Source organism: Tupaia chinensis, unplaced genomic scaffold (assembly GCF_000334495.1).
Source record: "Tupaia chinensis unplaced genomic scaffold, TupChi_1.0 Scaffold139767_1, whole genome shotgun sequence".
Taxonomy (NCBI): domain Eukaryota; kingdom Metazoa; phylum Chordata; class Mammalia; order Scandentia; family Tupaiidae; genus Tupaia; species Tupaia belangeri.
In genome coordinates this window covers 3,353,251-3,369,678 of record NW_006199647.1, presented here as the reverse complement: position 1 = coordinate 3,369,678, position 16,428 = coordinate 3,353,251, and the positions used below count along the sequence as shown (strand labels likewise).

Below are 16,428 nucleotides of genomic sequence, written 5' to 3'. Positions count from 1 at the left end.
AAACATTGGGGAAACTCTGGGAGACATTGGGGTAGGCAAAGACTTCTTAAATAAGATCCCCAAAGCACAATCGATAATCCCCAAAATAGACAAGTGGGATTACATCAGACTAAGAAGTTTCTGCATGGCAAAAGATACAGTAATTGGTGTGACAGTAATTGGTGTGAATCAACAGCCCTCAGAATGGGAAAATATTTTTGTAAATTATTCATCAGATAAGGGACTGATAACCAGAATACACAAGGAACTCAAGCAGCTGTTCCGAAAAAAGATGATCAACCTATTAAAAAGATGGGAGAATGAGTTGAAAAAAAAACACTCTCTAAAGATGACATACAAATACCCAAAAGGCATATAAAAAAATGCTCAACATCCCTCATTGTAAGGGAAATGCAGATCAAAACAACAATGAGATACTACCTAGCCCCAGTCAGAAGGAGGAAGATTAAAAAACAAAAAATGATAAGTGCTGTCAGGGGTGTGGTGAAAGAGGAACTCTCTGACACTGCTGGTGGGAATGGAAATTGATCCAGCCACTGTGGAGAACAATTTGGAGACTCCTCAAAAATCTACAAATAGAACTACCATATGATCCAGCAATCCCACTCCTTGGTATCTATCCAAAAGACAGAAGAATTCTTAATCAGAAAATTGCTTGCACATCGATGTTTATTGCAGAACTATTTACAACTGCTAAGACATGGAACCAACCCAAATGCCCACAAACCGATGAATGGATTGAAAAACTGTGTCACATATGCTCTATGGAATACTATTCAGCCATAAAAATTTTTTTTAAAAAACCTGGTTTTTGACAGAAAGTGGAAGAATATGGAATATTTATTGCTGAGTGAGGCAAACCAGGCTATGAAGGAGAGCCACTGTATGTCCCCACTTAATATATACCGAGTGTCCGCACTCTATGACTAAAACTGATTCACTAAAGGTTATAGAAACACAGTAAATGGCTGTAAATACCAGATATAGTGTGTGTGAAAGAGTAGAGTCTGAGGAAGGACATTTAAAAGAAAAATAGAGAGACAAACATTAATGAGACAAAGAAATGTGGTACTAATCTGTTGAAGATATTTTTATAGTTTTATCAACTGGACTAAGGAGAAATGTTCACACGTTGAAATATTAGGTTTGTAAGCTAAATAATGTGATTGAATGTAAAAGAGAAAATGAAATAAAAAAAATTTTAAAAATGAAGGGATGAAATGGGCATTTCTATGCTGACAGAATATTTATGAGGAATATTATCAAGTAAAATGTTGGATACTTTTAGGTAATAGGCACAAATATGGGCACGGAACATTTTTTTTTGGAACACATGAAAACATGTTAGCTTACCTTTAATGCATGAGGCTGGAAGACCAACTGTAGGTGTGAGAGACTATTTACTTCTCATTTTATGTCAGTTGTATGGTTGTGGGGTTTGAATTTTCATCAAATATATAAACCATTTCATATGCATGTATGGTACATACATACTTAAGGAAGGAAATAAAAATTGTAAATGTCACCGATCTAAAAAGTGAACCAGGGATATTTTTATATCGTTCCCTTCACTGGGTCCCCCAATTAAGTCGTCAGATCAGTATTTACAACTCCCTTTATGCCCAGCCATTTGGCACAGGCCATGGGACACTGCCTGCCCAGTGCTGAGGGCCCATGGGGGCTCCAGGCTTGTACCCAGGTCCACCCGAGCTCAAACACGTGGTTCTGGCTGGTTGCAGGGCTGGGGAGTGCTGTGCTGTGAAGACCCTGGAGGTCACTTGTCTCTCTCACTCTTGCTCTGTTTCATAAATAAATAAATGAAAATTTTAATAATATTTATGAAAAATAAGATTACTAAAAGTGAGGAAGTGAAGATTCCTCCTGCTTTATCATTTATTCCAAATTATTTTTATCTCTCAGAATATTATAGCCCCCTATTCATCACCTAAACTTTATGAGCTTTAAATGTTAACTTTATGCTATTTGTCGCAATGAAGTAGTTACAAGTAATAGAAAAGAAAATGAGACAAAAAAAAAAGAAATCCAGCTGACAACCTTGCTTCAATATGTGAAGTCACAAGTAGATAAAATGGTATAGTTCTGAAAACCTACATATTACCATACTGATTTCAGAATTCATGTTGTGTTAATAAACATTTGTGTTTCTCAAAAAATGAGTGAAACATTTAATTAATTATGTATTCCAACATTCATCTAAAGCAAATTTCAGTATTAAACATCTGACAGGAGGTATCTAAAAGAAGGATCCCTGGTTAAATCTCAAATTAAATTTTATAAAAATTTCATCTTGGGACCAGCAGATGGCGTAATGGCTGTGTCGCTGGACTCCCATGCAGTCGACCGCGGTTTGCGTCCTGGATGGACCCAGTGGCTTAAAACTCATGCCGGGCGCATGTGCGTGCGTGCCCAAGATCCCAAGAGGAGAATGGAGGAGAAGGGACTGCGGCATGGCCATCCCCCCTGGGGGGTGATTTCTCGCTTTCTGTCTCTCTGTCTCTCTCTGTCTGCCTGGCGAGCGCATGCGCCCCATGGTAAAAACCTCTCCAAAAAAGAAAAAAAATTTTCATCTAATAATGGTTTGGAAATACAGTAATTTCTCCCCACAACTGCCAAAGGGAGTCTGAGAAGATTGGAGTTATAATTTGGACTATGGATTGTCCCCCAAAATTTCAGGTTTTAGAGCCTGATGTTGGAAGGCAGTGGAGCTTAGTGGGTGGTGACCAGATCATGGCGAGGGCATTGCAGACGACCCAGAACAGATCGGACAGCCTCAGAGCAGATTACTGCTGTCTACAAAAACCAGTGAGTTGTCGTGCTCATGAAAAGGCTAGTTCTAGTGATGACAACTGTCAGCAGGCCCACTCCTCATGTGCCTCTCAGCCTCTGCCATGTCACTGGATGACCTTGGGCCAAGCCTGTGCCTTCTGACTTTCCAGCTGTCAGAACTGCAAGTTAATAAATCTTCAGTTCTTTAGAAACCACCAGTCTCAAGTTGTTTGTTTGTGTGTGTGTTTGTTTGTTTAGATAGTAGAGATGGTATAGAAGGGAGAGAGTAATAGGGAAGGGATCGAGGGAAACATTTCATAGACACAAAAACAAAGGCTATCTGCTGAGGGTAACGTATATGGCAATGTCTTCTACTTGACTAACATATACTGTATTCATGCTGGGAAAACCAGGTGGCACACTCTGAAGACGCACAGTGATTAAGTGTAAATTTAACCAACAACACACACACCAGACGGCTACAGTTGGTGTATTATGGCCATTTCCAAACTTAAAGCTCTATTCAGTGATGACCAGGGGCCTGCCCTGGGCTCTACTGCTAACTATCCCACGTGGTCTTCCTCAAGCAAAAGTGAAGGAAAAGACCTTTTCCGTCATTCATGACACTTTGCTGCATCTACTCATTTAAACAAGCAGGTCTTGTTAAAAACACAGGCCCACTCATTTTACCTGTCCAGCTGAAGCCCAGGTGGTCCGCAGCATAAGCCAGCCTTTCCTCAATCCGTTCCTTCTCGTCCTGTGGATCTACAGAAGGTCAAAAACAATGGCCAAAGGTTGTCTGTGACAGCAGAGGAACCAAACTACTGGTCCATCTGAAGGAAGAAGTCATTTGTCCAAATATATGCTAGTGACATAAATTGTTACATTTTAGATCATATTGTGTAGCTGCCTGATTTCTGGGGTGGAACAGGAAGTAAATCTAATATGAATTGTGAAAACCATCTGCTTCCATATCTCTTTAATCAAGACTAATGATTGAACATAATTATACAAGTTAACGATTTGCAGTAATTGTAGGACTTTTAAAGTATTGGAGAGAAGGCTGCCCCCAAAAGATACTTATCTTGTTCATGAAACACTAGACAAATCATAATTAGGATGCAGAAGTGGGTAACTGGTCAGGACCCCCTAACCAGTTATTATTGCACTTCCAGGTCATGCCTGAGGAAAACACATCAGAGATTCACAAGAGTTACTGATGGTGGGTCAGTCAGATCACGCTGCATTTATCCAGGTGTGGCCAGAAACAAGTCCCGAGCTCGTGGTGCTGGAAGCGGAGGACTGGCGAGTGGAGGCCGCACCGTGTGGGTCCTCGGGCACACTGCTGCCTGTCTGCTCCGATGTCAGCACATGGCTCACCCACACCCATAAACGACAGTCTCCCCATTCATTTTTAACTCCAATTGACTGAGGATCAAGCCTGTTAGGTCATATCATAAGAATTTTGTAAGACCTAAATTTAAGAGAAATAGTCTTCATTGTAGAGATACTGGAAGATTGAGGCTACTTTTTAAAGCCATCTGTGGTTTCCTTTTTTATCATTTAAAGAGCCATCAACCCCTCACAGTCAAATTATGCAAAGTTTGAGTTTTTGTTGTCTGCTGCATCTAACTGGAATACATTCTTCATTCATCTATAGCATAACCTTATGTTAGTTTGCTTATTTACCAATGGCATCTGAAATCTCACCTTTCTGAATCAAAAACAGATCCACAACAATTGGAATTTCATGATATGTAAAATCTGCAGAAAATGGCTTCCTAATAATTATAAAATTGTAAGTACAAATATTTTAAAGTACACGAAGTTAAGAAGAAAAAAGCAATGAGCCCTCATACTACGAGATGAAAACCAATAAATTCATGTGCAAAAGCAAAGTGCTTAAGTTGAGGCTAAGCCTGAGACTTCCAGATCAACAAAACTCAAAGCTTGCATGGCCTTCCGTGCAGAGGCTAAAGAAAGGCAAGACTGCTGTTGCCTGGTTACTATGTTTATGTTTTCCATAAGCATTCTCATTACTCAATCTTGAGATTGTTTTCACAGAAGAGAGAATTCACAGAAGCACAAAACACAAAAGGTTTACACAAACACATTAACCACTACAGAAAGCTTAAAGGAAATGAGACACAAATCACCAAATAAACATATAAAAAAGAAAAAAAAAACACAATATCAAGTTTATGACGTGCGTAGCACAGGGAATCCAGCTGCTGCAAATACCTTCAGCGTGGTCAGGGCCACTGTCACCGGGAATGCGTTCGATCAGAGTTTCAATGGGCTCATCCCAAATGGGCCTCGTGTCAAAGACGTCCTCGGGAACTGAACGCTCAGTCGCAGCAGGCGGCAGGTTCTCAATCACTGAAACTTCCAGGGCACTACTACTTTCATCATCTGACACTACTTCCTGCTCTCGTTCTGACTGTGTGAGTCTATCCACTAACTTGGAAGCCTCATCACTAATTTCCTCAAAGAATTCTATGGAATTCCTGTAAAGGTCAAAGAAATGCTCCTTACTTTCTTCTGTGGGGCTCATGCCCCCCCTGCCAGAGGTCGTGTAGCTTCTGCCCTTAACTGGCAATCGGGATGCAAACGTTTTTGGTCTTGGGGCCCCTTCTTCTGGTTCTAACTCAAGCTCCTCTGCCCGCTCTCTGTTGTCTGTTTCTGCCTCAGGGGAGCATCTAGTTTTCACTGGGCATTTGGCCTTTAAGTCCAAAGAACTAGCATCAGATTCAGATCTGCCTCTACCATCTTGTGTTCTGCTTGGCATGTGCTGTGCTTGAGGAGAGACGGCCTGGAGAGATGAGTCTAGCTCTGAGAGGTGCTGCTCAACTCTTGGGACAGGCGCTTTGATGGGGATTCTGGACTTTGGTTTTGCCTCATTCTCCACACTCTCTTCGTCTAGGCTGGATAGGAAGTCATCAGAAAGTGAGCTCTCATATTCTGCAGATGGAGGAGCTGGGACTGAAGTAGGCATGGACTTCACAGGAATTCTGGACTTGGTTTCAGCAGAAGGCACCTGCTCCATGGGTGCAGTAGGGATCTCAATGACTGATCTCTGTTCCTCCGGGGAAGAGTCAGGAGAATCATCATCTCGCTCTGAATACACAGACCTAGTGATTGTGGAAAAATCTAACTGAACTCGGACAACTGGTTCAGGAGAGTCTGGGCCAGATACTGGCACCACACCGGGGAAAAGTGTGTCACCCACGTGTATCCTGGGCAGGCCCTCAGTGCCTGAAGAAACAGGCTCCTCCACGGGTGTTCTATCTGAGATCCCCCTCTGGGAGTGGAGGTGAGCATCAGAAGGAGGCATTTCCTCTACCTCCTCACTCAAGTCATCTGCAAGTAAGTCTGCATCATCACCCAATGCTTCTTTTGACTCTGAAGGTACTAGTGACTTAGCTGAGGTTTCCAACTGTGGGGGCTCAGCCTCAGCAGCCCCTTCTTTCATGTCTTCTGAGATTGTCTCTTCTCTGGATTCCTGACTGATTTGGAAGAAGTGAAAACTTTCATCTGCATAGGACCTTTTGGTCATATCAATGGCACCACTTCGGGTCATCTCAAACAATTTCCCTTCCTGAAAGAGAAATGGGTTCTGCTCACATGTTGGGGTACCTTCTTCAGTTGGGGTCCTAGCAGGTGTGGTGTCAGGAGTGGTACCTTGTGATTGTCTGTCTACCATCAAGCCGAATATCTTTTGTTCTTCTTCTTTTACTCGAGCCTCAAAGGCTTCATCATCTTCACGAATTTCACTCCAGGAATCGGCATCTACATCAGTTTTAGTGATGATAACTTGGCTTATTTGTTCCCCAGTGACTGCTGGTGTATTTGGTACAGCAGGATCTAAAGACGAGCTGTCTGTGTCTGGCTGCATTTCACACAAGGTGCTTTCTTGTCTGGAGCCTGTTTCCATGTTGTGGCCCTCGAAATTAGATTCTTTGCTTGAAACAGTTGTACTAGGGGGGGTTGCCTCTACTACATCTTCAGAAGATGTGATGAAAACAGAATCCACATCAGAAGAGTGAAGACTTATGGTGTGACTTGCATCTGTTTGGGTTTTGCTTTCTTCACTAGAGAAAAAGGATTGAGAAGGAACATTTTCATAAGGACTTGTGATTTGAGGGTCACAGACTTCATCAGTCTCAGCTCGGCTAGGTGCTGGAACATCCACAGACCATCTGCCTATCTGTGCAGGAACGGCCGCATCTGCAGTGATGCAGTCCTGCAGTGAGCTCCCACAGGTTAGGGCGGTTTGGGTGGTCTCCATTTTTGAAGTGGAAGATGTGGCGGAGATGTCTTCATTGAATTCTTTTCCCTCAGATATTGGACAATGAGGCAGAGAGCATAAAGATGAAGAGCTCTCACTAGCATAGTCCACTTGTGGAAATTCAGCACCAGAAACATCCAGCTCTTCTCCTCCGGTGTCTTTTTCATGAGTGTCTTGGAGAGCTAATGATTCTTTATGGATGATGAACTGGTCATCAACATTGTCACCAGTTGAGCTCTGGAGAAGTGAGACCAGAGCAGCTGAACTACCAGGGCTCAGGGGCTCACAGCCATGGCCATCACAGATTTTTAGCTTATCAGCATTTCTGTTCAGATCATCATAAGACCTATCTGCACCATCAGTGGAAACAGTATGGCTGTCTTCAGCTGAATGGGATTCACAGTCTTTTTCTTCTTCTGGCTCACCTGGCTCTTCCTGAGCATCTTCATGCATCTTAAAAGTATACTGTTTGGAAACTATGGGCTGGAACTGTTCCTCCTCTGGACTGGAATTGGAGTCCATGCTGGATGGAAGTGGGGATGGAGGTTGCACTCGAATGACTGGGTCAGGTAGAAGGCCCATGTCAGCACCTTTGTTCAGCTGTGTCAATTCTGGTTCACTTTCTGAGGAGGATGAAGCCTTTCTGCTCTCTGAAGTCACTAATACGTGAACTTTACTGTCACCCTCAACACTCTCCGGTTTCCTTTCATCCATGTCTGCTGAACAGCCAGCATCTGGGTCAGAGGGGGATAAAGGTTCTTCTTGCCTGGGCTCTTTTTTATAGTCTCTCTTCTGCTTTGCTTCCTGTTCAAGTTCATCAAATGTTTTGACTTTGGTCACCATTTTAAACATTTCCTCTTCAGGTGTAAACCTCTTTTTATCCCCATTTTCTGCATCCTCCTCCTCTGCACATTCCTGAATAACAGCTGGTTTGGGTGTGCTTGCATCTGCAGCTTTGGGTGTGACCTCATAGCTAACTTCTTCAGAGCTGGGGGTGTCAGGAGAAAGGGGACTCTTCCCTGAGCTCTCCATGAGGGATGTCTGCTCGAGACTATCATCCTCAGCACTGCCGTCAGGATCTCGGAGCAGCCGCGACCGCACAGAGGCCACTTCCGAAAAGACTTCTGTTTTGGCTACCGCTGCAGGAAGAGGAAAATGACTTGGGAGAATTCCAGCCTTCATCTTTGGTTCAACAGGGCTGCTTTCAAGAGAGTCGTGGCAAGGGGATTCCTTCAGAGGGCTGGGTTCCAGAGAGTCAGGAGTCTTATGTGAGGAATTATCTTCTAGCACAGGGCTGGCCTCCAGAGAGTCTTTGTGGCTTACTGCCAAGGACTCATCAGCTGCAGGGCTGAGCACGTCACGATCACGGCTAGGGAGTGCAAGTTCTAACCCCTGAGGACTTCTAGTGAGTCCCTGGGATTTTGACTCGGTTCCTGTACCCGTCCTTACAGCAGCCTCAGAGGGTGGTGAGGCCACTCTCTCACCTGAGATGGTAGTGCATTCCTGAGCCTTGCTGTCAGTTCGTGTCCTCTGGGCTGAGCTGTCGGATGTAAGCTGACACTCGTCACCAGATGCTTTCTCAGACGGTGCCGTGGGTGTTTCTTTAGCTAATGACACACTGCAGCTGCCGAGGTAGTCACCTTCTCCTTTGAGGCAGGGGTCTCCGGCAGAGTCTAGGGTGGCCTCCTTCTGAAAACACTCAGTGGAGGGCTCTAAGCCACCTGAGACTACAGTACCCTGCTCTTCAGAGCCATCAGTAGTATCTTTGGTTGTGAGCTGCTCTTTTTCTGAGTGAATTTCTGTTTGTGTTCCTAACTTGGTGGTTTCCTTTGTTTCCCCAATTTTCTCCTCACTTTTCTTTGGTGAGAAAGGTAGGCTTTCTGGGCTTGTCTCGGGGGTCTCTGCTAAGCCCTCATGCTTATAGCTTTCCTCTGAACTACCCTGAGGTGTCCCCTCCATCAGGCTTCCACACGGGGAGACTACTGTCCCCTCCTGCTGTAGGCTTTCAAAACTGCCACCCACAGCACTGCTCTGTAAAGACAGGGCTGGAAGGGACTCATCCTTCATGTGGTCCAGGGGGAACACTGTGCTGAAGGGGCTCGTGAGTACTTGATCCAAGTGCAGTTGTGCCTTTTCAGTCTCTTCACTCAGGCAGAACTCTTGGTATTTGTCATTGTCTTCCAGTTCTTGCTTAATGACATCAGAAAAGTCAGTAGAGGTCTTCCTGTCTGGGCTAATTTGCAGATCCGGGTCCTCCTGTTCATCAGCCACCTTCTCCGTGGGGACTTCCTTCTCTCTCTGGCTTTCTTCTGCTGCTGCCGACTGAACAGGCTCAGCCATTTTGTGGAGGAGAGCTTTCTCCTTTTCACCAAGTGTGTCTTCTCTCTTAGGTCCTGTGGAAGGTGCACGGGTGCCTCTCTTGGGTTCTGAAGTTCCTGTTCCCAGGAACCTCTGACCTCGTTTGACTGTTTGACTTTCTGTTTTCTGCATCTCCCTCTGGATTATTTGCCCCTTTTCTTTTTCTACCCGAACTTTACTTTTTTCTTGTGGCTGCTTCTGTTTTGCTGACTTGTGCTCAAAGAGTCCCGTTTTATGTTTAGAGGGGTCCTGACCTGACTGGAAAGCTTTCATCAGCTCCCGGACAGACATCGTTTCCTCAATCCTTTCTGTTTTTGAGGTGGGGGATACAGGTGGTTGCTTTTCTATTTTCCCAGACGGTGACACAGGCAAGGGCTTCTCGGCTTTCCCAGTAGTCAACAGAGGTGGATGCTTTTCTGTCCTTCCAGAGGGTGACCCAGGAAGGCGTTTCTCTGTTCTTCCAGGTGATGTGGGTGGGTGCCTTTCTGCTCTCCCAGAGGGTGACGTGGGAGGGCGTCTGTCTGTCCTGGCTGAAGGTGAGGCAGGTGGGTGTCTTTCTGTTTTCACGGATGACACAGGGGAGTGTCTTTCAGCTTTTGCCGAGGGTGACACAGGTGAGAGCTTCTCAGTTTTACTTGATGACGACACGGGGGGGTGCCTTTCCGTTTTTGAAGACGGTGACACAGGTGAGAGCTTCTCGGTTTTACTTGATGGTGACACGGGGGGGTGCCTTTCAGCTTTTGCAGAGGAGGAAAGAGAAGAGTGTCTTTCTGTCTTAGAGGAGGGTGACGGTGGTGCATGCCTTTCTGACTTCAGAGAGGGAGATGCAGCTTGGGGTGTCCGATGGACGTTCTTTTTTGGCACATCCTCTTTGCCTTTGACTCTGATGGGCAATTTGCTTCGACCTTTCTGTTCATCTTCCACTCGCTTCTGAAGAGCCTTCACTTTGTCCTTTATAGAACCAATGGGAGTTTCTTCTATCAAAGGCGACGTCGCCTTTACAGTGGGAAGAGGTCCAGGAGCTAAGCCCATATCTTCATCTAATGACTCTTCTGAACTGCCTTTTTTAAGTTCAGCTTTTCCTGCACTAGCTGGTAAATCTTCTTCTTTTTGTTTCTGCTTTTCTTTCAGTTTCCTTCTCACGGGCTTCTTTATTCCCAGGCTTGGCTTGTGCTGTTTCTGTGGACTCTGGGTCTCTAGGCCTTTCCCTTCATTTCGGATATTCTTGCCAGTGGCCTGCACCTCACGTTTCTCCCCTGCTGTGTCTGGAACTGCCTGTGGTATCCTCTCGTGAGCAGACACATACTTACTCAGATCCTCAGTAAGGTAGTTCACTAACCCTGTGGAGTCTTTCTCCGACTTGACTTTGGTCTCTTTACCTACTCTAACTTCTACACATGGATAGTCAGAAATTTCTAATGGTGCTTTTCGCTTAGCCTCTTCTATCTCCTCATCGCTAACAATCACCCACTCCTCGTCCCCTGACTCTCTCTCAGACTGAGCCCTTGGCATGCTGCCCCCGTCTCCCGTGCAGGTCCCACTTCTCAGGATCTCGTTCACTTTCTCCAGGTCCTCTTTAACTCTCTCAACAATTTCGAAAGGCTCTCCTGGCTCTTCCTCAGCGGCCTTCACCAGCTCCTTCACTTTAATGGAACCTGCCTTATCAGACACATCTGTGGTCAAGATGGCAGTCATTTTGATCAAATCTTGTTTCATCTCAGAGACCTCAGAGAGCAAATCCGGACTTGCTAGGACAGGAACTTCATTAACCAGCTGACTTTTCAGGACAGATGTTTCTGTAGATTCTGTCTCATCATCTTTGATGTGAATGAAAAACATTGAAAGTAAAATGGAAATCAAAAAAGATATTGGCAAATGCAATCAGGACTGAAACGACACAGCGTCCTTTCCTGTAGTGGTGGGGGGGCGACAAAATGGGCTGGGAATGGTGGGTCCACGAGGTCTCGGTGCACAAAAGCAAAGCAAGGCTAACCAAAAATAACTGAAAAGGAAAAATGAGCAGGAAATAACTTGCTTAATTTTCTGACTTATAGCACACCCACACATACAATAAAGCAGTAACAAATAATCAAGACACACACACACACACACACACACACACACACCATCACAAATCAAAACAAAGGACACAGTGAAATTACACAGAAGTATCTCAAGATTGTTCAGATGTTACAGATTGATGTTGAAAAATGAAATAAAACAGAAAAACCATGGGGGAAATAAGAAAAAAGCATTAGAAATTGCAGAGAGTTGATTTCCTCTAGGAGAGAGCCAGTGATCGCGAATTCAGAGTAACTCCTGGTGATGTCAGTACATATGTACATAAGCACAGAAATCTGGAACTCAGTATATTTAGTCCTGCCAATCTACAACGACTGTGGGAGGTGTATCTGGATCAGCTGCAAACTGGCATCTCCTCTCAGGGAAATTCACACCTAACAGTGACACAGTCTGGGGCTGAGAGGCACGGCCCTTTCCTTGGAGCGACCTCCTTGTTCAGACACGTCAACAAAGAGACCAAGGAGGAAAATAAAGGAAAGGAAAGAAAAACAACAGAAACAACAATTGTGATTAAACTAATGTGTGAGTCTGAAGTTAAAATGGGATGCGAATCAGAGACAGTCACACAGGACACACGCTCAGCTCATGTAAGCCAAGTTATTTCCATGCAAAGCAAAGGCGAGGTGGGACTGCTGAGAGGGCAGCCTTGCTGAAACACAGGCAGGTGGGTGGTGAGAGATCAGCACAAGCAGGTGAAACGTTACTGTGGTGAAGTGTATTTACTTCCTTACAAGTTCAAGCACGGGTGCTGAGTGTTGTTTATTCGAGACATTGGCTGTGGGGGCTTTTATCCATGAAAGGCAGGGAGAAGAGTCAAACTCTTCAAAGACTTATGCATAAAGAGATTTTAGGAAAGAGTCTCTCAAACATGGCCTTTCTTTAGAGATTATTTTATACCTAGCTGAAGATTTGTTAGTGATTGTTTTTAAACTAAATCAAAACCAATCATAAGTTTATGTTTGAAACACAGCAGTTCTGATGAATAAAGTAGGAGAGTTAAAGGAAACCACTTAAGAAAAAAGAGCTGATGAAGGCAGTGGTAATACACCATGCAAACAAGTGCCTTCTCTTGAGAGAATCTGTATTTGTTGAGAAGAAACAGCATGTGAATATGCACATATAAATACAGTAAATAATTCATGTCAATATAAATGTGTTCAATTATACAAACAAATGAAAACATTGAAAATCAAATATTCTAGTCCTGACAATTATTAAATATGAGGGCAAGCTTCAAATTAAAGCCATCCCCATAATGGAATACAATTTAGTAGTGAATTACTGGGGCTCTAGAGAAGGTTCTCAAATCATTGAACAGGGCCAGACGACTGCATTAAACATGGCTCTGAGTTTTCTCCTTTTGGAAATATCACTCTGATATACAATAAAGCAAAATAAATGACAAAACCACACACTACAAAATTCAGATTTATTTTTATAGAGCATATGGGACATAAAAGCAAGAAGCTTAAATTAGACTTCAGTTTCCACATAAGAACCTAGAAAGTCACCAGGAATAGGCAGTGAATTGCTGTTTGACTATCAGAGACCGGAAGTGAGTTCTGAGACACCTTTTGAAAAATATTTTTGCCATAGGGCATGTGTGTGCTTGCTAGAAAGAAACAGAGAGAGGGAAAGTGAGAGATCATCCCCCAGGAGGGATGGCCACACTGCAATTCCTTCTCCTCTTGGGATTTTGGGTACATATGCATACATGCCTGGTGTGATTTTCAAGTTGCCAGGCCCAGGACTCAAACCTTGATTGGCCATGTGGGAGTCCAGTGCCTTAACCACTATGCCACCTGATGGAATCTAAGATAGCTCTTTTAAGGTCTATAAAAACCATTACTAGCTCAGTTTTGGGATTTGTATCATTATTTAAAATTTGTCCTATTCTATAACATACTGTTTTGAAGAGTTATTTCATCCAAGAGGTTTTAACTTTTACATTCTGGGCTCCTAGTTCTTCTTTACCCAAAAAAAAGTTTCCACAAAAGTCTGTTAGACCTCAGCCCTATACACTTCACCACTGTGCGACGTGTGAGGGAAGGATCAGGAGTGGGGGGAGTTAGCTTCAGTAAGGACTGTTATCAATAGACAGTATCACTTTTGCATGTGTGTCTTACAAAAATATTGATCTATCTGCAGACATCACTTGCTTTAAATAAAAGTGATACTGTCATGTCAGTGCTTAAAAAATGAGATGACAATGTTATGCTAACAAATGGATGAAAACCAAAGGGCGTGCTTCTCAACAAGCATAACAGCAGTACCAGGGTTAACAGGGATGGCAAAAGAAAGTGAATGCTTAGATGAGTAATCATTGCGTTTTACTGCTAATTAGCTCACGAATTAGATATATTTGCAAATTTAACTGGCCAAGCTGCTTTTACAAATCTATATATTGATGATTAATAAGAATAATATAAAATACATTAATACAATAATATATTATAGTGGTTAATAATGGCAACTTGCTTGCATCTTAATTCATGCTTCTCTCTACTGTAGCCAGCTTTCAAACAAACTCAATTTTATTTAAAATCTTACTTTTTTCTGATGTCATATCGATCTGAAAGAAAACATACACAAATCGAATGTTACAAATAAAGTCTTGGCTCAAAGTCCCTGCAGTACATGACAAGGGGGCGTGGCCACTCTGAGGGAGGCTAAGAAGGTCAGAGGGATTCACTGCACTTGCTCCTGAGGGTTTTGGTGAGTCTCATCCTAACTTCGAAGAACAACTTTTTCCTAGACTCAACAAGTGGGAAGTTGTTTCTCTTAGCTTAATCCTGGAAGAGATCACTCAGGCTGTGTTTGACATTAGAAATACGTATTTATTAGGGGAAAGGTCAGGGTAGGTTGAAGTCAAATTAAACAAAGAGTCAATTTAGTGGAGAAAAGAAGATAAGGACAGTGAGCCAAAGAGGTACGTTCCACAAAAGCAGTTTCATTATCATTACTAATGAGCCAGCATTCCAGACTACCAAAGAATGTAAATGGGATCTACTGACTGGGCCAAGCGCTGGGAGGGAACTGCGTGTGAGAAAGGGCAGGAAAGGGGACCTCAGTCTACCCCAGGTGGGCAGTGGGTGCGGCAGTGCTCAGCAGGAAGGGGCCCACCTCCGCCCTTCCCTCCACTGCCACAGAGCAGGAAGAAAGTGAATTCAGAGGCTCCTCTGAACTGATGCATCCTTATGTTTTAAGTTGTGGGTAAAAAGATATTTATTTTATTTTTATGTTTTTGTATTTCAAATGCATCAGAGTAACATTTTAAAAAAGAAAACTGTATATGAAAAAATATTTACAAGTAACTAACGATTACATGTGTCTAGCTTACAAACAGAAACTGTTAATAGTAACAGGCAAATATAAAGATTTTTTTTCAATTATTTCTTTAATTTCTATAATAATATTTGGACATTTACAGATTGTTATAAGGGAGACAAACTTGTATTTGATTTAAACACTGAAGCAGGTAGAACTGAAATGGTACATGAAGTAACCGAGTAACCTCTCCGAGACTTGCTTTCTTCATTAATGATAAAACAGCACACACCTCACAGGGTGAAGGGAGCATGCTGAGCACCCGGTCAGGACCTACTCTAGAAGAAACGCTTATTACTAGCACAGTTTTGCATGATAATATTATTATGGTCTAATGAGCAATATGGATGAGCAATATGCTCCTTAAACTTTTTATCTCACTGACCCTCAAACTCTTTGGTCCTAGGACCCCTTTACACTCCTAAAAGATACTGAGGAGCCCAAATAACATTTGTCTATGTGTGATATCTATAAATGAATATTTATATTTGAAATCAAAGCTAAGAAAATGCTAGAATTAAAATGTACAAGTGCATATTCCATAGATTGTCTGAATAACAATGTCACCATATGTATCGCCTCTGGAAAACTCTGTAGCTTATGAGAATCTGGAGTTTAACAGGTAAATAAAAGTTCCAGTCCTATTTTAATAGAGTTCTGACATCCAGGCATCTTCAGACTAACCTCTGAGAAAAACTGACATAACAAGATAGCCTTCATTTATTACTGCACAGAGACAAGGAAGCAATTTACAGGACAGCTTTACTGTTTCCGAAAGTTAATTCATGCGATGAGACCATGGAGACTCGGGGAGGTTAAGTAAAACTGGACCATTTAATTACTTTAAGAGCTGCCTATCGGTTCTAAGAACACAGACTATCCATGCAACCATGTGTCTTACTAGCAGCCACAGCAAGGATTTGTGAACAACACTGTTACAAAATTACCTCATCTTCCTGTTCTTGATCTGACTCTGATTCCTTGCCGCCCCGAGATGCCATGCAAGATGGAAAAGGAGAGAAGGGAGAGGAGAGAGTATTTAGAAGAAAGAAAAGAGTAAACACCTGCCAAGAGGCACCAACAGGCAAGCACACAGCACGCTCTCATTGCCCTTACTAACAGGTCACAGAAGATAGGCAGAAAACTGAAGAGGAGTGATTTAAATACAAAAATCTGTAGTTTCAAGAGACAAAAGATCTAAAATCATAAATATACTAATTTCAGATCTAGCTCACCAGCAGTCTCAAAATTTGACACTTAATGCACTTGCTGGCGTTATGTTGATGAAAATGGTGATGACGATATCCCAAGTATTACAGATATTGGTTAAAAATGTTAAAAGCTACAAAAAAAGCATATGGTGAAAATATTTTCAACATACAGGCAATATTTAGGAGTTTTGTTATGCTAAAGAGCTACTACATTCTACAATAAATCTTAAATGTGCAATATTTGGCATTCTTTTTTATTTGGAGTTATTAAATAGAAAACTGTCCTGACCATCACAGCATTAGTAACTGTGCCCGATTTGCCCTGACTTAGAAATTAAATACAAGATGCTGGCAGGTGGTGTGGCGGTTAAGGCA

At 42.9% G+C, this 16,428-nt stretch overlaps 1 protein-coding gene across 30 annotated transcripts in view; it reads right to left on the bottom strand.

The window, feature by feature from the left end:
* Window positions 1-16,428, bottom strand: part of ANK2 (ankyrin 2) — a 333,322-nt gene that overhangs the window by 20,517 nt on the left and 296,377 nt on the right. For 16 of the 30 annotated variants that reach the window (XM_027765833.1, XM_027765842.1, XM_027765837.1 and 13 more), the window contains 4 exons: window positions 15,790-15,822; window positions 14,066-14,087; window positions 5,029-11,250; window positions 3,478-3,552 (listed from right to left, as the gene is read on the bottom strand). In XM_027765833.1, coding sequence (XP_027621634.1) covers window positions 3,478-3,552; window positions 5,029-11,250; window positions 14,066-14,087; window positions 15,790-15,822 — 6,352 coding nt within the window. The remainder of the gene's footprint in view (window positions 1-3,477; window positions 3,553-5,028; window positions 11,251-14,065; window positions 14,088-15,789; window positions 15,823-16,428) is intronic. The other 14 variants (XM_027765857.1, XM_027765858.1, XM_027765855.1 and 11 more) reach the window with 3 other exon arrangements.